General features: G+C 43.7%; 1 protein-coding gene across 1 annotated transcript; it reads right to left on the bottom strand.

Moving 5' to 3' along the window:
- On the bottom strand, positions 1–20,238 carry zbtb16b (zinc finger and BTB domain containing 16b). The gene is made up of 7 exons (XM_082503139.1): positions 20,111–20,238; positions 17,720–18,985; positions 14,412–14,509; positions 11,959–12,045; positions 5,410–5,580; positions 4,134–4,301; positions 1–3,089 (listed from the first exon to the last, which is right to left on the bottom strand). The coding sequence occupies exons 2-7, from the start codon at positions 18,892–18,894 to the stop codon at positions 2,860–2,862; spliced, it is 1,929 nt and encodes a 642-aa protein (XP_082359265.1). The 5' UTR covers positions 18,895–18,985; positions 20,111–20,238; the 3' UTR covers positions 1–2,859.
- Positions 20,239–22,368: the final 2,130 nt, after the last annotated feature.

Raw genomic sequence — 22,368 nt, forward strand, 5'->3', positions numbered from 1 at the left:
TGCATAAAATAGTAAACTGTTTTATTCTTTTTTTAACCATGCCACTGAACACTGACGCATACAGAGTTGTGCCTGAATCCACACGGAGAAAACACTTTCACACACTGTGTTACAAAGCTGTAATGAAGAGGGATTTTACTGCACACATGGCAAGAAGAACAACCCTGATTGGATACCAGGTCGAGCTTTGATCTGGCCCTGAGGTAGACAGACATTGACATAATCTAAACAATGCTAATCACATCCTTCTAGGACACATCAAATAAAAGACAGCTGTATTATCACAACATAGAAAGATCAAAGAAAAAAAAATCCTTTTCAAACAAAAGTGCTCTATTTCTTTTGGTCCACCGAGGAAAATCCATTTATAGTGCATGTTCATGTAGAATAGATACAGTGAATGTGTTTTCATGGCACTGAGTGTTGTTGGCTACTTAAGAAGGCATTGGTAATGCCCACAGATGCCAAGATTTGCTATACACACTGTTTTCATCCAAAGATGTCAGTCCATTGTCACTTTGAAGGGAACAATTTGAGACAAGCGTGTACTTTTTTTTACATCAAAAATTGCTTGGAACTTGCATCAGAGTATCAGCCACTATCACAGTATGTTGCTTCCAGTTGCAATGTTCAGACAAAGTGGATCTACATGGCAGTCTATCTTTAATTGAGTAACAATAAACAAACACCCAGAAACAACTACCAATAGCACAGACCCATGTACTCAAGCACATCAATGCTCTACTTATAAAAGAGGCACAAGGGAGGGATCTTAATCAAATCAGAGACTTATAAAACACACACATTAAGATGTTTTCTTTTTTTTCTCAAATCATACCAAATGTAAACAGATAGCAAATTACTGTAATACAAAAATACAACATGTTTAAATCTATAAGGCCCGTGTTAGGCTCACATAAGGGAATAACATACCATGACAGATTTTACATTACAGCTACACTACAACTGACAATAACCTGCTCATAGTAATTCAGTGTCAGAATTTTCTTTTTGTGTTTTGTTTAAAAAAACAAACAAACAAAAAACTACTTTTCATGTTTTCTTCAGTTTTCTCCAAGAAAATTCTGATTCTGTGATTTTTATAAGACATCTATATATAGTTTAAGGGACAGTTCACAACAAAAAATCAGATTTTTTGGCTGTTAGTGCCACTCGTTTGTTTAGTTTTAGCGCGAGCCGCCCAGTTTGAGAAGACAGCGCTGCTTGGAGATGTCGTCCTTCTCTTGAAATTCATCAAAGTAAATAGAAATCATTATCTCAATATGCAAATAAAAAAAATCAACCAAAACACAAAAAGCTCAGTTTTTTCATATATCAACTATTCCACACGGCAGTTGTATCAGACGGCATCACAAAAGGCTCGTGCTTGTGGCTGAGCTGTAATGTTAGCTACCTGCAGGCTTCTTTTGGTTAGCGATTACAGAAACTACAGAGTAAATAGTCCCTACATGAAATTGCTCACAACAGAGTTTTGGGGTTTTGTTTCTTTTAAAGTAACCGGGTCAGTCTCTGTACCATTTGATTCCATCATAATCAAGAGAAGACAAGCATCTCTATAAAAACTGGGCGACTTGCACCAGATGAATAAAGCACTACAGACCAGAGGAAAACCTACCTACATTTGATTTTTGGATAAACTGTTCCTTAAAGGATTTTTTTTTAATAAAAAAAAACTACACAGAAAGCCGTGTTGAGGCATTTTTTACACACTTTTTGACCATGTAATTTATGATGAATTCTAAAAAAAAACCCCAAACAAACTGAAAACGGCTGATGGATGAATAATTTGCAGTGGATTTAAAACAGTGAAAAGCGAGGAGAGGTAGAGCTCGCTCTACTAGAAATCATCCCAAGAGAGACGGACCGTCTGATGAAAACCAGCGCATATTTGGTAACAAATAAACAACGTATAAATAGCACAACCTTATTACAAGAGAAACTCAAATTGTGAGCCAGCTACCCCACCCACCTGAAACAATAACACCCACTGCAAGAAAGACAAGGCAATTAAAGAGATCAAGCTTATGAGGTCAAAACGTGGCAGCCATTCAAGTAAAACATGCAGAAAATAAACAACTCAAATAAAAATCCAACAGCAGGAGAAAAAACAAAAAAACCCAAAGCAGTCACAGGAAATTAGGAGAGAAAATGTTGCAAAGTTCAGCCAATCAAGCCTTCGTGGAATTATTTCAACATCTACTGCAAATCATAGACGATAACTCGGGTTGTCTGATGGTTTAGCAATCAGTCAAAATGCTCCTGCTACACATACAGGTCAGCAGTCACAGCCATTGTGGCATTGATTTTAACCACAGTGGATCCATTAGAGATACAGTGATTATCAAAACTTGTGTGCGAGGGAGACGGTGTGTGTCTATGTTTGTGCACGTCAGGGCTAAAACGGTTAAGTCATCAGGAAACTGTCAAAAATGTGATAATCGATTAATCCTGCAATATTTATTGGACTTTTTTGGGCAAATATCTTTAAAGAATTCAGCTTGTCAACAAAATGTGACTTCTTCTGCCCTTTTTTTTCCCTTTTAGAGTAAAAATAACCTGACTGATGATGAACATTGGTTGCAGCCCTGACGTGTACGCCCATCTGTTTTCGTGCTTGCACGTCTAATTGTCGGGAAAAAACAAGTAAAACCAACTCAGTATCTCTTTGAGCGACATCTCTCCGTAATACACTTCCCAGTTCACCCAACAAGAATTCAGACTCTTTCAAAAACCCTTACAGAAACATTTCAAACCAGCAACACAGGTTTTCATCCAACAGTGACCGTGTGCGTGTGAGTGTGTGTGCCAGTCAGACTGTGCTTGGAGTCCAAGTCCTGCTCAGACGTAACAGACATACAGGTAAGTCTTTTCTATCCTCCAATCCGCCGGCACCTCCTCGGGTTTGTGGCCCTTCATGTGCTTCTGCATGGCAGCCAGGCTGGGGCAGAAGTCCTGGCAGATGGTGCACTGGTACGGAGACGCTCCGTTGTGAGTGCGCAGGTGCTTGATCATAGCCGAGTAGTCTCTTGACCGTTGGTGACAGAGTTTACACTCAAATGGCTTCTCACCTGAAAAATTCAACAATACGGCATTAACCTTGTAGACCTGCAGCCAGATGAGACGGGACTCGCCTCCTAGTTTAAGCCGCTGCACTTTCAGAGGTGTGTTTGTATGTCGGTGCTCTAGGGTTAGACCTGAATTTGATATTAACATTTCAAACCCTGAGCCATGAAATAATACTGGCAATATCTTTCTTTTTTTTAATGAATTCGTTATTAAACCTTCTGATAATTTTTTTTAAAAGAAATTAAATATTAATTTGCATATATTAGTTTTAATTTGTATCATATTTGCTACATCTGGTATTTTTTGTAATTTGTTGCTTAAAAATGGGTGAAGGAAAAAAACTTACTGATAATCTAGTACTCAAAACTCTCAAAACTCACGTATTAAATATGATACAATTGGCTTTAAAGGTTTTAAAATGAGTCTGTCAGCATCCAAAAGAAATTTCCTCCCTGTCTTAAAAGAGGGACGTGATTAATTTATGTGATTAATATAAAATCACGTAAAAATAAAAAGCCTCACTATGGCCATTCCTTAAAGTACAAGATAACTAATGATTAAACTTATTTCCTTCCTAAAAAAAAAAAAAGTTGAAATTTTGACAGAGCACACTGTTAGCTGTAGAAGAAATGCTGTGTTTTATTTATTTCTGTCTTTTTCTAAGGCCAAAACCTTAAATGCATTAGTCTAAATCAATACGTTCCTGCCCTTTCTATGGCAGGCATTCCCACTGAAGAGTCTTTAAAGTGATTTTCCAGCATAAAGATAGCAGGGCACTGTAGATTTTAGTAAGCGTGACTCATAAAGGAGTAAAATTCTGCTTTTGTGGGGGACGATTTATACACATTGAATTATACAAACGGCAGCAGCAGCATTGTAAATGTGCCATTAAATGAAAATGTTGGCCGTGGTCACTGTAATACCAAGTGCAACACTGCGGTGTATCCATGTCTAATAAGAGAGTTTTGGTGTGCCGATAATACAGGCGATTGTTGGACTTTTCCCTGGATCCACCTGAAGGACTTTTTTCGAGCGCGCGCTCTTACCTGTGTGTACGCGGTAATGTGTCTCTAGCTGGTGTTTCAGGCTGAACCTCTTCCCGCAGCCGTTGCACTCGTAAGGCTTCTCTCCCGTGTGGATGCGTTTATGGCCCCTCAGCGTGCCGTCATCTCTGAAACAGCTCCCGCAGAATTCACACTCAAACGGGTGATCGCCTGAAAGCACAATCGTGTCACAGCAGCAGCAGCAGCCGCAACACCAACACAGCCCATTATCGTGAGAAGCATTAAAGGCTAACTTTATCCTTGGCTCGACACGGCACGCCGCATATGTAGCTGCATAGGTCAAATAGTCACAGAGGCCTTTCCGCACGTGCATAGCAAACATGGGAAATGATGTTCTTTCAGACGTTGCTAATGTTATGACATGAGGACACTCCTCTTGGCTGTCGGCTAATAGCTAATAAAAGTCCTCCAGGCATGTGCTGCTCTGTTCTCTATACTGTAGTTAATCTATTTCTCTCCTAGGCTGAGGGTTTGACTCATCTCCAATGACCTATGTGCCTCATTATCTCAGTGTCCACAGCAACAGCCAAGTCAGAGGATACATTGCTCTCCTCATTACAGGCCGATTCTCCCCAATCCCCCACCCCACTGTGGAGCAGATGACATTTACAAAATGTTACTTCCAAGCAGAATGGCATACAAACAAGATACGCTGCCATGGTCAAAACTCCCTTCACTTCTGTCTCTTCACATCAATTATGTATTTCTCCTGTCTAGACATCAAGCCGTCCTGACAGCTGGGAGTGTTATTTAAGGTAAAAGAAGAAAGGGGGACATCTTTTCAGTAAATATCTCTCCGTCTCCTGCGGCACTAAGACTCACCCTTGGTAGAACACACAGACAAGTCATTTCCATTTGCTTTTCCTTCAATATTTATTTGGGTTTCCTCTATCATTTTGGGTGAACCGCACTAGAACTGACAGCCGTGAATTGCAGAGGCCCGAAGGCTGTCTAAGAACCCAAAATATAAACAGGATGAAATTGCCCAAAATATGCACCGGCCATAACGGTACAGTGCTGTCATCGCCGAGGTGAGTCATCTTATAGAGAAGGAAGGAGGGTGGGAGAGGATGCATGCAAATTGACTAAAACCTTAAAGCCAATAACCCCAGGAAATTAACCCATATACCAAAATAAATACAGCTGTCTCTCGTCTCCTCCTTAACGTATGCATGTGCCTGACACCGACATGTTCGCGTTTTATGACTGCAGCTGACACTGTGAATAATGAGGATGGTACAAATGATCCGTCTCTTACCCGTGTGTGAGCGCAAGTGCCTTTTGAGGGTAGTGTGGCTTGGAAAGGGGCGCTCGCAGTGGCTACAGATGTAGCTGTGCATGCCTGCATGGGCCTCCATGTGCTGCTGCAGGGCCTTCTGGGTCTGGAAGCGCTTTGCACACAGCAGACAGAACACCGCCATGTCAGTCCCTGGAGAACGCGCAAGACACAGACGCACAGTTATTTCAGTACCATACACAGACAGGGCCTTAAGTGGGGAAACTGGGTCACTTCAACTTTGTGTGAGTCCTCTGAGGGAAAAGCTTCTTTCAAAGAGCAAGTGCCTCTACCTAAACTAACTCCCCTAAAAGCCCAGAGGCACTTTCAGCTGTGAGTCTTTATACGTTCTATTTTAAACCATGAAAGTCATTGTTTTCTTTAAGAATTTCCCACACAATGCAGAGCATGCCAATCACACAATCAATGGCTCCTTCCTGGTGTGTTAGATGTGTAATTATTCTCTTCATTCCCCATCAGGAGTCAGCTACAGCCTGTGAAGTCCTCTGTCTCTGTGCTCAAAGAGCAGCTGATAGTAGCTCCACCCTAAATGATGCCTACACTATGCGCTCTGTGCAGAATGTTAAGTAGTGATATCAAGCCATTAAAGGCAGGACTGCAGGAAAAAACACAATCCAGTTTAATCCTGTGTGTGACCTGGCATCTCTTTGGGGCTGCTTTCCTGTTGCACAGAGTGTGGAGAGGAATACAGATAGGGAGTCGCTGGCAGGCTAGTTTAAGTCAAAATGGCTATGTGAAGAAGATCCATTGGCTGTCATACAGTCAACATTTGATCTACAGGATGTGTACGCCAGCACGCTCCACTGTGACATTCACACTGATGCAAAATTCATATGTGCACCGGTGAGGGACTGGTTAATCAGTGGCATCGGACATAATGTGCATGTCCTGGAGAGTGAGGCTTTAATGTGAGATTATGAGGTCCTTATTTCTCTGTCTGCACAGGTTGCAGATCATTTACAATGCTAGCAGGTCCCATTGCTCCTGACTCAGATTCAATCAGACATCTCCAGCGGAGGATCATTAGTAAACAGAGGACTGTGCCAGCACTTCATTGGAATTCAAGTGGGGTTGCTGTGTCGCATTTAAAATGCAGTCTGATGAGGTCCACTAAATCAAATCATTTGTTACTGTTATTGAAGTGCCTTGAGGCAACTGGCAATTAAATTGGAATTAACGCAGGGAAAGGGATACAGCACACTCATACTAAGAGGGAAGAGTGTCAGACACTTGCTTTAGGTTCAATCAAGTTAAAGACAAGCCTGTTCAAAGGAGAAAGAAAAAGAAACAAATCAAGCATATTCACATTTTTTCAGGGATAAATCAAAAACGTTGGCTGAGTATTGTTTGCTCATCCGCGCATCACAGTTTGCTCAAACAATGAAAGACACTTTAACATTTCATGGATGACTGCAGTTTAGCTTAAAGAAAGAAAGCCTCAGCTTCCTGTTTTGTTTTGTTTTTTCTCTCAAATCTTCTGAAATTTCACCCCAAAACAAAACTTAATAAAAGCGATCGTTCATAATCATTAACGGGAATAAGACGGGATGAAATGCATTCCCCGATCTTAAACGTCCTGCCGGGAGCCGGTCTGATGGAATGAGCTGCACCTGTTCAGAGGCTTTAGCCTGTGCTCTTTTCCACAAAGGGCACACAATGAGGTTCAGGCCCTCATTGACCAAGCCCATTAGTCATAGGCTCCTCATGCAACTCGTACAATCCCTGTCTTTATGTTGTCGCCTAATGACCAAGGCCCTTTCTCACACATGGATCACAATATTTTAGTTGTAGACAAAAGACCCTCCAGTCTCAATGCCCCTGCGCCCTCCCCACTCCCCTTATTCGCTGACCATACAGGAAATCCTTTCACTGGCTAACCAGCTTCACTTTCTTTCTGAGTCATACCTAACGAATGCTGCTTTTGCTCTACGCTGTGTAACAGTGTAGTCTGGATAATGATCTATCGAAAATGGTTAAAAACACTTAAGAAGCAGAAAATGCAGTCTCTGAATGACCCCGAGATGTGAAGCCTTCCTCCACTTTAACCAGCTAGCAGTAAATTCTTTCAACCAGCAGGGGGAGCGCTTTCTGTTCCAATGTGTCCACGTTACTGTAGCTGCAGGCAGAGCAGAGCCCTCAACCAACTGAGCAGCATATTATCCACCTTGTAGATACTTCAAAGCTACTTTAATTATCCTCCCTCTACTCTCTCGTTATTAACCGTCATATATTTTAAACGCCTGTTTCGGTGCAGCTTGCATATTTTCCTTTTTTTTCCTCCCCTGTCTGCTCTAGAAGTTTTACATCCTAGTTTCTCTGTGGAGGTAAACCGTGACTCCCCGACACACTCGCAGACACTCACAGATGTACATCCTGATCTTTCTGTCACTGACAATGCTGAAACTTGAGAAAAGGAATATGACAACTCTTCTGTCACAAGAATCTCAACCCTTGATCTCGGGATGACACGCAGTGACAACAGCTCAGCAGTCGTTTTCGGTTTTATTCTGCGCAAGCGACGCTGAAAATAAAAATACCAAATAATGTCTTGAAGTGTAAACAAAAACCTTTGGAGGCGAGGAAGTGTTTGTATGCGTTAGCGGTGGCATTTCGCCTCACTGCGCTCTGTTAACTTTTGAAACGAAAAAGGTTTTGCGGTCGTGGAGTTTTCCAGTAAGCTTTGGTAATAAATGCTGGGGAGATTCTTTATGAGAGAATAAGCCCTAAAGTTGGCCGTCACTGCCCCCTGCTTTCTCACCCTTAACCAGACAATGGGTTTGGACTTTAGGCTTTAAGGCACAGGATGACCCCCTGACCTATGGCCCTCAATAGGCTAAAGACCACGTAATCAATAGCATTTCTCAAAGGCTGGAGCGTTGACTGAGCATTGTGTTTAGTGGGCGGGAGCTTTAACAGTGGGAATAATGATTTACTTTTAAGCAATTCTGCTACGAGGCAGAAAATCTAAACGTTATGCGACTAAGCTGCTCATCTAATGCACAATTAGGTTAGTAATTGAGGACAGTTTGGGGTTGTTATGCGATTTCAGCATATCTCCATGAAGCCGATGTGTATGCTCGTGTGATTTAACATAGTCTGCCTTCATGCATCTGCCACTTATTCAGTCCAACTGAGGTGGGAGCCAGCCAGGCTCTCACGCTGCCTAAGAAACAAAACCATGTGTCTAGGCAACCAGATAGGATCATGGTCCTTGTTGGGGTGAAGTGTTCAAGCTAATCCCTTCATTCACAAATAAGCGCAGCCTGTTTCTTTTCAAGCAGCAAACAAAAGTTTTCCCACCCTGAGATTCTGGGAGTAAACCCACGGCAAATTGGACAAGAGATTGTATCAGTGATGACCGCAAAGCTGTATAATTTCTTCTGTGTTAATCTTAACTTCAGTGTCCTGAGCCTACAGATTACACTGGTCGAACCGTGAAAAATGTCCTTTCTGTGTTTGCTGAAATATGCCGTAGACTTCATTTTAACAGCATCGGTCACAAATAACTGGCATTGTTTTAATAGACGCTTTCAGAATTCGATCCATTAAGGCATTTGTTTCGGCAAATTGTGAATGACGGCCGAGTCAGAGCTGAACAAATCACCTGCTGCTATCAAAACAACAGCGGCTTTCACAGTTTACAATATTAACACCAATGCTGTTCGCGACTACTAGTATGCAGCACTTTCAGCTACGTCCTCGGGCCCTGCTCGCCGTCTGCCGGCACACTGCTATCACCCTGTTAAACATACACAGCCAGGCGGGCTACGTGCTATGTGCTGGACCTCACATGACCCCGTGCGTTCAGGCTACTGTACGTGTTCATGCGGACAGCTCCATGCAGAGCAACAGTACAGTACCTTAAACAACCCCGGGCCCTCATCAGTAGACTGCTAATCTACCCGAGTGAGGAACAACCGACTCAATAATTAATGCAACATGAGATACGTTGCTCGTGTTTAACCACCATTCCACGGACCGGTTCATTGAGGCCACACACTGATTCATTCGCCTCTGTTCCTAGAACATTTGCTATATTTTCTATAGCTACTGTATTTCACTTTACATGAAATGGCAGGGCAGCTCGGGGCGTGTTTGTGTGTGTGTGTGTGGTAACAGTCAGGGAAAATAAATACGGGGGGGGCGGTCATAATGGCCAAACAGAGCGCAGTTCAGTTCAGTTTAAGGCTTATGCGAATTACAACTGAGTATTAACAGGAGGGTGCAGTATGATGACGGACACGCAATTAGGCGAGCTAAAAGGTCTGCATTAAGAGGGATGCATTAGAAAGCCTGGGCTGTATCTGAACAGACTACAGGACTGTTTAATTAGGGTTTGGACAGAAGGTAATATTATTCACTTGATGAAGCAGCCTGTAATATGTGGAAACAGTGCAGCTGCTGTGAGTACACAAAGACAGCACTCTTATGGCCTTTTTTCTGTAGGCAAGGCAAGGTGGCAAAATGGTCAGCCAGCACAGTTTGAAGCACATACAGTCGATTTCTGTGCATGGTGGAGATAAGCTATGAGTCTTGGGTTTTCCAAAATGGAAAGCTAGGTGCCCCAGAGCCCTTACTTGCCATGATGAAACAAACCCCTTTGTTGTGAGAGCAATTCGGAGACAGATCCATTCTTTTATTTTGGGCACTGACAAGTAGGTCAGAGGAGACTATGACAGTGCTGTGGTGAGGAGTAAACAGCAGCACATGATGTTGTTTTCCTCCGTGTCCTGGCATCCAACACCAGCAGCAATCCTCCTGCCCTCAGGAAGTCCTCACATACCCCCTACCCCCTTCCCTTCTCACAGTTCAACCCACCCCTAACCCTCTCCACCAAACCCCCTGCTCTCTTTGATCTCTAACTTCAGCAACACAGAGCCATTAACCTCTGACATATAAAAGTGGCTAAAGACTTTCACTGTAAACTAGTCTTGCGGCCAAATCAGCCAAATTGCCACAGAGTAAGGTCTCCCAAGAGCAGAATTATTTCCCCTCTGGAGAAGAGGTGGACGGCAGTGCTGCAGCTGCTGAGGTCTGACAAGTGTTAATCTGCTAAGGGGAAACTCATTTGGCTAACTGGTTATGCCACATGGCAAATTAAAGCAGAAGCTGCACGCTCGGCACTGTGTCTCTATCTTTTTTTGTTTTGTTTTGGTGGGTTTTTTTTAGAAGAACAAGAAATAAAAACCAGGTGATTTGGAAAATGCGAGTCTCTGCAGTGATTTGGAAAATTTCCTTGCATAACCTCGGCACAACTGATTGAATTACCTGTAGCTCATGACGAATGCCACAATAAGAGTCAGTAAAAAGGGTCATGCGTCACAGCGGACCAAGCTGAGATCATGACAAAATAAGAGAGTAATGCCCTCCTGCACCCTGCTCTGGATACAGTGCCAAGCTGAAACCGAGCTCTGGATGTTTACAACTCAGGGAGATGAGGGTAGAAACTTCTGGGCATCGTTAACACCCCTCCATGTCCACATCCATTAACTATTCATACTGTGTGTGCCACCTGGAGTTACAGTTACGTGCCAGTGCTCCTGAGAGGGTTATCACCTTTCTCTGACAGTAGCAGAAAAGGTGTGGATTCGGACACTGTCAGGGATACATGTATGTGCCATCTGACAACAAAACTGTTGGGCAATAAACTCGAATTTAGGCAGATGGAAAAAATGATGCATTCATTACAGACAACCGATAAACCTTTTAGAAATGTCTAAATCAAACAGAAAAATACCAACTTACTAAGAAAAGTACTGCACTTAGACAACATCTGGTTTATCTCTCGCTTGATTTTTAGTGCATTTTATTTAATCAGTTGGACACTTGTGTTGTTTGTCATTTTTATCTCCTCCTTTTTCCTTTTTTCCCCCCTCTGTGAGGCACTTTCTAACGTTGATAACGACTTCAGCTCCCCGGGCATGTTTTTCCAAACTACGAGAGTCCAGATTGCAAATCACCATCCAGGTTTGTGCAGCCAGTCATCCAGAAATATAACTATTTAAAAAAATACTTTGACTCATCTTGGTGCCAAATGTTAATGCCAGACACTTGCTGAACAAGAAGAGTATGTAATGCAAACATTTTGCCTGGTTTGAGATCACTGAAAAATCACAAAAAGGTGTCTGGCCTGCTGTTGAGTGTGTGGGCGTGAGGTAAATAATTTCACAGCCGCTGTCATGAGGGAGGTGAGGATAGTATGTCTGTGAAACTGTAATGCTGGTGCTGTAAAGCTACTGCTGTGGCAAAGTGGCATGCAGTGGGCCTGGATGCCAGGAGATATTAGTGGGTGATATGTGAGAGGGCCTCCCACCTCCCTGTTGATAAATTATGGAGCATCATGACAGGAACAGTTTAACCCAGCCAGCATGACAAGCCAGTTTAGACCATGATCACGAGTCCCGTAGTCACGGCTTACTCAACAGCTCAGTGCATGCTGTCCAGGTTAAACATTGTGTGTGTGTGCGTGCGTGCACGTTGAGAAAGCATGCACACATGTTTGTAAAGTACCTGTGTGTGTTTGCCTGTGGGCTTCCAGAGCGTCCTCTGAGGAGAATGTCGCTCCGCACTGATCACACACGAGCGCCTCTGCAGGAGCTGTAGACAAAATCAAATTCAAAAGAGTGTGTTTTGATCAGACCTGAACACAAACATGTGTTTGTAATTGCAGCTTAAGTCAGTTAATTTCACATTTAAAGAGGACTGTGGAGAAAAGCAACGAGAGGGGGGGGACAAAGAGATGCTGTTTGAAAAGTCAGCAAAGAGCCTTGTTTGTCACACACTTGTGCTTTTCAGGTGTTAACACAAGGAAGCAAATGTGCAGAGTACAATGGAGCAGTGGAAAGCGCCGTAAAAACACAACTGGGGACAAACAAAAGCACCAGACAGGGTGCAATGGTCCTTCTTCTCGAAAAAAGAAAAAGGAAAAAAAAGAGCAGAGCTGAAGAGTTTTATTTACCGTGCCCTGTTATCAGTCTCTGAACAGTGAGCAGACTGTATGCCTGAGAGGCCACAGAAGGACTGGGTGTTCTCTCTACAGCAGACGCTTCCCGCCTGCGGCACATCCCTTTATCAAAAAAAACACTTCAGAGTCAACACCCCGAATCCCACTGCATACACTGTAACTACAGTTCCCAGTTCACCTTTGGAATGCCCTTGTCTGTTCTGATGAAGACATGAGAGAGACAAGTATGCACGCTGCCAGCAGAAACGTTCAATCCTTGTTCTGCACTCACCTCACACCTGCACAGACAGACAAATAAGACAGATATGCACATACGCATACGCACACGCGCACACGCTCGCTCTTTCTCTTTCTCTCACACACAGCTGTTTGGATGTGGGTTGGCTCTCACAGAGATGTAAATCGGTTGCAGATCCATACTGGCCCAGGGCTCATTCACTGATCTATTTTCTGCTCAGCTGGCTTTAAATGAAGTTAAAATGACTCATTAAAACACCCACAAGCTTTGGGAACTCTGAGCGCTACAGCCTAAATGTGGTCCTCTTTCAACTCTTACGATGCCACTATACAGAGACACTCTGCCACTGTTCCCAGTGCTGCACACAAATACCAAAAAAAAAAAGAACCAACAAAAAAAAGAGAGAGAGCCCCAATCTGTTCATTTCTAAAAACAACAATTTTTGAAAACAAACTGTTACTGTTTTGGAATAGTGCGTTTTGTTACACGGCGTAAAAATAAAACTTGCTTGAGAGTAGTGTTGTTTAGTAGTAACACTAAAGCAGAATTTGCGATCCTGATGTTGTGTGACGCTGTCCAGTGTGGTGTGTTGTGTTGTGTGAGATTGTGTGATAAGGGAAGAAGAGAACATAGTGCATTGTCTTGTGCAGTCAAAGGCACGGAGTGTGCTCTCATCCATAAACCATCAAACTGTCTCCAGACGCGGCTGCAATCGTCCTCCATCAAAACACTTTGTCTGGCATACCAAAATAAGAGCCAGCATCGAGCTGAATACCAAATCAGCCCATTAGAGCAGTGGAGCACTCGCTCCTTAGCAACCAGCGGGATCTAAGGCTGCTATACCGAAATACACAGTGACAAAGAAATGAGATCCACATCTCTCTCTCTCTTTTTTTTTTCTGTAGTATTATAGGTTGACACATTGGGATGGGGAGAGTTTATGCAAAAAATTCAAATTAGGTTAAAGGTGCTGCTGTTACGGATGTCGCTGCGAATTGAAAATCAAAGCGCGTTGTGGTGGTCGGGGTAATGCAAGACAATATGTGTGTTTAGGGTTATCCAGAGGGTATAAAAGAGGAGGAACAGAAAAAGGGAGGGGGATCAGGTGAAGTTTAAAGAAGCAGATTCTTTCTCTCATCCGTCAGCAGGATGTCATTCCAAAACAATCCTCATAGAGAAGGCGGAGAGGACAGGGACTTTGCCTTGTCTGTACACATAATCCAACTGAGGTTTCTGTTTTAGTTTCATTTTTAGTCCCTGATCTCTACCCCCCCCCCCCCCCCCCAAACTACCCGCCCCTCCTCTCTCTCTATTTTGGATAAAGTAGCTGGGAGAGCAGTCAGGTCTGATTAAGTCTGCATTTGGGTACAGTGTGTTCCTGGACACACATCTGCGAGCGAGCCATCACACACGCTTCGGAACACTGGCAGAACACCCAGGCCTGCCGGCAGCTGATGATGTCATCACTCAGAAGGGGCAGAGCTGGCGAGCTGCCAGAGTCTCCGAAAAAACACAGAAACGATTCAAACTGAGAGAGACTAGAGAGGGAGACGGAGAGAAGAGAGGGAGGGAGACGCGCATAGACCTAAGCATGGAAAAGAAAGCATGATCCAAGTATTCGGAGCAGCACTAACCGGCATGGGTAGGGGTGGAGGGGGGGTCGTAGCATGAACAGGTGCATTTGAAAAGCTGCACTACTGTATCAAGAGGGTTGATCAGCTCTGAATGCTCTGAGATGAGAGTGTGAGAGTTACTAAGTACCTGTGTGAGACAGCATGTGCATCCTGAGCCGCATGCTGTCCTGGAAGTGTTTGCCACAGTATTCACAGCCATTGCCCTTCTCCTCATTATGGAGCCTCCTGTGGAAAGACAAACACTAATGTGAGCGTGTTAACGGATTCAAGAAACGGAGCGAGACTGCACTTTTGATAAAGCAAAAAAGCCGCAGATTCGAGACACTTTTATTAAGGTCTCCCAAACCTAGAAGCATCATTGTAACAAGAGGAGCATGTTTTAATTCCGGCAAGAATCCCTCGCTGAATGCGGCATCATTAGCGTAAGAGGCCCTTGGAGTTGTGAATCACAACGCATGAACGCTAAAAGAACACAGACAATAGGATATCTGGCTAATTTCAGAGCGCAAACATACGCGTGCCTCCACCCGCCAGCACTGCAAGACACTGGGCACACACGCAAACCCACTCAGACTAGCGCGCGCACACACACAGACAGCACATGCACGCAAACTCGCATCCCGACATAATATGCACACGCATACACTCCTCCTGTAACTGCAATGAAAAGGAGAAAAGAAGATGATTCGCTGAAGCTCCGCCGGCAGCAAAACCTATCATATCATATCACACACATCCAAGCATGCAAGGCATCTGTACTGTTATCCTTGGATCACCCCGCCAACAGCAGAGCAAATGGCCTAAAAAATCTGTGGTTAAACACACACTGTGGTCATAATAAATGAGACTTAAGATGTCATTTAATTTAGATGAAATCAACATTAACGCCGTCGGGAACAAAAAGGAATCCTTTTAGAGCTGCAGGCCCAGTTTCAAATTTGACCAGCTTCTGTTCATACTAGATTCTTATACTATACTAGATTAGGTTTTATTTAGGACATCCTGGTGGTCAAGCAGTCGGCGATATATGCAGTTATGTTACAGTCTTTGATTTTTGGCAGATGCTTGCTAATATTTGTTAATATGCTTAAAAAAAGATGTTTGAGGTAGTTTAGAAATAGTGTCCAATACGATTGCTTACAGCGAGGTCTGCAGCACATGTTGCAGAGTAGCATCAGTGGTTTTCATATTAAATAGAGAGAAGTACATTACTAGAAAAATATTTTCCTATTCAATATAACTGGCATTCTGCATTTATAATAAGAAGCATAATATTACTATTAAGTTCCAATCGCATTTGAAACTAACTTAAACTAACTTCACTCACCGTGCATCAATATGTAGCTGACATTTTTGTCATTTAGTTGCATAGATGACCCCTTAATTACAGAGGTGGGTAATTAATTTTCCCAAGGGGCCACACGAGAATCTCTTTAAAAGCTTATTGGCGTGGCCTTCCACAGCAGTCCCATTTTTCTGTGTGGCTCCTGCACGTCTGCATATGCCAATCATCAGCGTTCTGCATTCCCACTGGTCGTCACTTTAATCACTCGCTTCAAAGCTGAACTCGCTTTAGCTTGGCACCCGCCCACTTCGCATCACTATTAGCTTTTTCAGCTGTCACTGCTACGAGTCACCGACTGGTCTCTTCCTTTGTTTGACACTGTTTGAAATACTTGGAAGACCAAAAATATTTGATTTTGTGACTTTTTAGTTTATTCGTTGTTATGTTTTAAATCATACCATATATGGTTAAATGTCAATATCAGCTTCTGCCCTAAAAGAATAATTAACTGTTGGGCTCCAAATGCAATGAACGGGGTGGACTTTGTGTCCTGCTGGTCTGGGAGTGGGGACGGGGGTTAAAGGCACTGACCGTGTAATCATAATGTTTTAAAGTCGGAGTCCAGCTGCGAACAACTGTTGCGTTTGATTTTGAATTCATTCCACGTCTTCCTGCCCTCATTTCACTGTCATTGAAACAAAACCGATAAATTATTTGAAGTTAATTAATTTTGGAATATTGAAAAGAGGAGCTGTCCTCAAACATGCAAAACAGGCTTTTAATTTGATTTTAGCGGCTGTTTAGTAACCTTGAAAAGTTAGTGGAACACTGAACTGTTCATTTTATAATTTCAGCCTCAAGGCTGCTGATTTTTTTTTTTAAATGGTATATATTTCCCAATTTCTTATTTTAATCATTCAAACCAAATGGATTTCTTTTTCTGAAGTGTTTCATACTAAAACTGTGCCAGGAGATGCCTCCTGAACAACACCAGAAAATGTCAATCTGCAGGCCAGGTGTATGCTCAGTGACCTGGTTACAGACCTACAGCAACTTCATTACATCCTCAAGCAGTGCCACCACCGCAGCTCCTTGAACCTGCGGACATGAGCCTGTCTCCGTGAGTAAGCTGTGCGCATCACTAAATATCCCACAGGATGCATTGTTTCAACAGAGTTCTGGAGTGAGGCTGAAATGTCAGCCACAGGCATGAACAGGGAAACACTGCGATCCTAATCATGGGTTAGCTGCACATTAGGACTGCAAACTGTCTTGTTTCTACCGACTGATGATGAGTCAAACGCTGACGAGCTCGCACAATTGGAAACATCTGCAATCAAGTTAATGAGAGCTGTCATCGATCTGGTTAATTTTTTGTGTACAATGACAAAAGGACAAGCTAATAAGTAGGGTAAAAATAAACAAGAACAATAAAAAAACAACAACAACAAAACAACAGAGCCGAGTCGTGAAGCAGAAGTTATCCATCATGTTGCTGAAGCGTCCAGCCCGGCCCCTGCTGAGAGGATCCTGTCTGCTGATGCAAAGGAATGCATATCAAATAGCCTGGGAGACAGACTGTTGTGTGAAGCGCACTTCTGCACAGATAATCAAACAGAATTTAGAAAATGAGGCTTTGTAAATGACAGCATTTTGCGACACCAAGGCCTCTTTATATCAAACCCCTCACAGAGACTCGATTCAAAAGTTGCCGACACGTCTCACTGTTAAGACACGAGCGCAGGTGTCCCTGAGAATAAATGAACAAATTCTCAGATGCTGTTTCAAGCTTTTGACTCGCATTATATTCACTGAGAGAGGGGGAAAATCTCGAAGACGTAGAAAAGGTTAAATTTAAGAGACACGTGTCTAGCATAATCATTCATTATCACAATAAGCACAGATCCACCTGCACGCCCGTCTCCTCCATCTTTTATTAAAGGTAACGCACAACTGTCAGTGAAAATGTTGAGCCGCAGGAGAGTGTAGCAGTGTTTCTTCAGCACAAAATACAACAAAATATTTTGTGATTATTAGCTATTGAGCCTGGCGTTTTTAAAGTATATTATTTCATTTTGCATTAGTTAAAACAAGCCAGATTAAAAATAAACAGCACAAATTAGTGTTAATGGTTGTTTTGTGCATGTTACCTGTGCTGCTCCGCAGCCTGCCGGCTGTGCAGCTGGAGCCCACATTCGCCACAACACTGCTGGCCTTGAGCTGGGGCCTCGTGCCTCATCCCTGCTGCAAACTGGCCAAGCCTGCTCAGGAGCTCCCTGTGCAGCAACCCTTGGTGCAGCAGTCCACTGTAGGTTCTCGGGTCTAGTGGCACACCCAGGGTTGGGGCCACAGAAACAGACACTGGCATGCCCTCCCCTGTGTGGTTGGATGGCACAGAGTATATGGAAGCCAGGTGTTTCTCAGAGATCCCGGGAAAACAGTCAAGAGTGTTTCCTGCCATTTGTCCTCCATCCTCGGGGCCTGTGTGCAGCTCTCGAGCACTGGTGATGACGCTACCTCTCAGGGGCGTCCCCGGGCCTTCGTCTCTAGGCTGGTCTGAGATGCAGCTTCCCTCCCCTGCACTGGAGGATCTGCCCTCATAGCTGTTGGCATCATCCACCTGCATGCGCTCTAATTTTATACTTCTGGGAGGTTCGTGGGATGAATCCTGGGCTATCTCTACACCGCTATGCTGAGCCTTCTGGGAGTTCTCCATGTCTACCACTGTGTCCTGCTTGGGGCTCGATTCAGGAGCTGCCTCAGGCTCTGGGCCAGGAGAGCTCCTCTCAGTCATGTGGTACAGTGCCAGGTGGTGTAGAGCTGTGGGACTGGTGTGGTTGGGTCCATCCTGTATGGAATGCTTCTTGGACATCAGCATTTGCCTCCAGTGCCTGGCCCGGCCATGGTCACTGTGATCTCCGGAGCTGTGATTCCTGACCGCCACTTCCTCACTCTCCTCTGCCTGGATGGTCTCCAGCACCTTCAGGCACTGCTCCTCCAGGTACTCGATCTCCAGAATCTCAGCAGCATACAGCAAGTCGTCCAAGTCCTCAGCTGTGGCCTGGAGCGAGGCGGTGTAGGCGTACTCTAGGATCTGCTGGAAAGTCTTGGGGGACAGGAAGTCCAGGGCGTAGCGCAGGCTGCTGCGGTGGAACAAGATCTCGAACATTTTGCTAGTGCAGGCCAGGACGGTGCGGTGCGCTGGAAACTCTTGGCCATCCACTGTGATAATGACATCACACAGGGTGCCGGTCAGACGCATCTGATTAGCCCGCTGCAGGAGCGTGCTGGAGTGAGTGGGATTGTGGAGTTGAAGAACACCCATGTTTGTCAGACCCCTATCCACTCGGACCTTTGCTGAGCCCACGCATGAGGTGTGGCTGTCCTGCCTGCTTTGCTTTCAGTTCGCTGTAGGTCTGCGTTTTGGGGTGGAGGAATGAAGATGGAAGACTGTTAGAGCCCATTTCACGTACAGTATGATGCAAAAGGCAGATGATTATACTCCAGGGAACACACCAGTCAAAAGCAACTTAAAATGATATTAATGAATATTATATAAAGTGAAAAGCAAACCCTCGACCCCCCTATGTGATTTCTTTAATTATTTTATTTGATGCACCCTACATGCATTTAAAAAATACCAAAGGGAGACAACAGGTCGATGAGCGCAAAGCAACAGTTTCCACTGCAGGTGATTAGTCTGAGGTTTCACTGAGAGCGGTCACGTCGCTGTAATAACGTCTGCATACTGAGAGGTGACGATTCAATTTATCAAGCTCCTCACACATTCATCCATTCCTTCAACAGGTAGGCCTGCTATTAACAAAGCCCTTCAAGGGCTGATTAGTTCATTTAGGCGGCGCACGTTCATGATTAGATGTGTTACAATTAAGCGCTCTGCTTAAAAAAAAAGAAAGAAAGAAAGAAAAGAAAAAGAAAAACCTGAGTAAGTTACCAAACTGGCAAAGCACGCAAATAAAGCGCAATCCGCGCATGCATGGATTTTTTCTATACATCCAAACGGCTGAATGAGTGTCTGAATAATCCCTGTTTGATGTTTTGTGTAGTCGGACCACTCATCACCTCGAGTGATGCTGACGGGCTGCATCCTCAACTAACCGCAACATCAGAGCGCATCAGGTGCAGACGCACAAATCCACCTGATTATCCAAACACATTGCGACAAATTAAGCCTCCCTGCGCGCTTTTCATTTAAGGGGACGCGACGGGTTCGAAAATAAAAGACCCAATTTGTCTAAAATAGTCCAGAGTGCATCACAGTGGCGTGAACAGTGTGCGATACAGTCTGAGCTCATTCAAGTTTGGAAAATCCTAAAGCAGTGCGCGGACTAAACTTAAGTGGATTTCCACATGGTTGCTGCGAATCGAAATTATATCAAGGAGCCGCAAAGCTGACATTATTGTTCAGTGTTAATAATTAAGATGAGGAGGTCTCAAAAGTAGTTCATCGGAGCTGAATCACCTGACAGAAATCAACAGTGGAAAGAATAAAGAGTGGCGGCTGTCAGAGCTGTTCTTACCTCCGTCTCCTAATGTCCTCCGCTGATTATCCAGGCAGTATCATGCTTACACATTTCACAGTACCCGCTCCAAACTCAGTCCTGCTCCAAGTAAGCAAATCATCACCCAGCCACGACAGTCAAACCAGCAGGGGAAAGCGAGACTGCCGAGGAGAATTTTCAAAATAAAACGACGGCCTGAGCGATGTGATTAATAACTGTTGATCCAACTGACTGTTATTATCAGGTTATAATTACAAACGTAGTGACTGTGTGGCGTTAATACATAGTTTCCAACATGCTGTAACTAACTCAAGAACTAAATTGTTTCCAGAACCAACACTATGATCACAATAAGAGGGGCAAAGTGATCGAAATGCGTGCAGAAAGCACTTAGTGTGAGTCACAATCGTTATAACGATACTACAGTATTCACGTCTTTGTAGATCGTTGCAAAATGACACTCCTGGAAAAACGGCACTACATGAAGGAAATTATAAAGTTTAGTTAGATTTGATTATTCACAAATATTCTGTGCATTTTATTCACCTAAATACTGACACACACATCAACATATTTTGATCAGTATTAAATGATGTAGCCTATTTTACACAAATTACTGGGTTTAACTCTAAGCCTTCACGTGGAAACAAAGGTAGACAGAGAGTAATGGTTACACTTGTGTATTTTATGTAGATAATGCAAATATTTTGGAACAGACGTAGAGAATATCATTTTGTATTTGAAGACAAAGAAAGAATGCGATTCTTATGAGGCTTTGCTTCTTTTTCATTTTTGCCAGCTACAAGGTTACCCAGCTTGTAAACCGGTGTACTTTAGTTTTTAGTATTTCAGTAAATGAAGTGAAAAACTGGCCTGCAAATATGCTCTTGTGTTTAGGCCACTGAATCCGTTGCATCCTGGTGATTTAGTGCTTTAAGATATGCAACATGTTTCCCCAGCGCTCCTAATTTGCATCTGACTGAGGAGTTTTGATTAAGTAATCCTTTACCATCCTTTTGTGCTTTTCCTGTGCATCTCTCTCTTTCAAAGGTAAAATATGAGACAACGATAGATGGGGGTAAAAAAAAATCCATCCAATGCCTATTTAACTGTGTATGATTTTACCTTGGAAGTCTCAGAAATATCTACACTCCTATACATTTGAGCTGGAAATGCCATTCTATTTACGGCCCTGCATACCTCCTAAATTCCATATATTAACATATGATTTTATTCACCTGGACCAGCTGCAACTTTTAAATGGTCCTGCTGGTGGCTTATACAAATGCAGATGACGTAGATTACAGGTTAAATGAACTGAATTTTTATTGGCCAGCGGGACTGGGAATAATGTAAGTATGAAAGTATGTCAGCTTGTGGCATGAATAAAGAAATGGGTTACTTCAGACACGGTGAGAAGTAAACGGTGTGTCTTTGTCGTACGCACAGCTTGATTAAAATAAGTTTGACAGCAGGTTGAGGTTTGGTCTCTCTAAAGGGCGCTCAACGTGATTTCCGTAACCCTGCATGAATATAATGAAATCTTTCTATAGAAAATAAATAAAAATCACTTTTGCACTGAGTACTTGCAGTTTTACTTTGAAGATCCCACCGTCTAACTTCCTGTCTCCACAAGGCTGCTAGTTGCTGACTTTACCGGCTGCAAATCATCGCCGGGCCGACGTCACGGCTCGGTGTGATCGCCCTCTGCTCCTCGGCTCTCCATCAAGGCTGCGGTCAGAAACATCTACAGCGTTTCAGAACTAGTGACAGGCTACAGGCGGAGGACTAGTTTGTTTGCCTGAAATAAGAAGCACACTCTGATTAATTCAGTGCGTTTACGCATCAGCCTGGTTCGTGCGCACAGGGCACACCGGGGAGGCGGAGGGGGGATGAAACTGCCTAAGAGGGGACAGTGGGTCGGTGTGGCTCCTGAAACTGGATGCCATACCGGGTCACTGTGGTTGTTGACACTCTGACACAACACTGGTTCATGTCACATCAGAGGTACTGAGGGGAGCCGAAAATATCAAGCCCTCACTGGTACATAGTTTTGTCCAACACTCCAGACTGGAAGTACTAACTTTATTCCTGTACAAGCGTGCGTTACGTAACACATGTTTACTTGTTCCCCCATCTATCCGAAGCATTAGCCCGAGGGACTTCCAGCGCTAACATAACCTGTTTGCACTGTAACCTTTCTAAATCGTCCTGTGTTTCTATGACATGGCGAAACCAAGAGGGGTTCCGAAAAGTGGGTGCTTTCTGCCATCTAC

Source organism: Aulonocara stuartgranti (genome assembly GCF_965226115.1).
Source record: "Aulonocara stuartgranti genome assembly, chromosome: 14".
NCBI classification, from domain to species: Eukaryota; Metazoa; Chordata; class Actinopteri; order Cichliformes; family Cichlidae; genus Aulonocara; species Aulonocara stuartgranti.

What these genes read in the sequence shown, in the direction of transcription:
- zbtb16b (XM_082503139.1), bottom strand. Translation starts at nt 18,894, where the DNA reads ATGGGTGTTCTTCAACTCCACAATCCCACTCACTCCAGCACGCTCCTG. An exon ending in CCACAGGCAAACACACACAG is followed by an intron (nt 5,581 to 11,958) that starts GTACTTTACAAA and finishes CGCGTTCTCCAG; the next exon opens with GGACTGACATGGCGGTGTTC. An exon ending in GCACTTGCGCTCACACACGG is followed by an intron (nt 4,302 to 5,409) that starts GTAAGAGACGGA and finishes TTGTGCTTTCAG; the next exon opens with GCGATCACCCGTTTGAGTGT.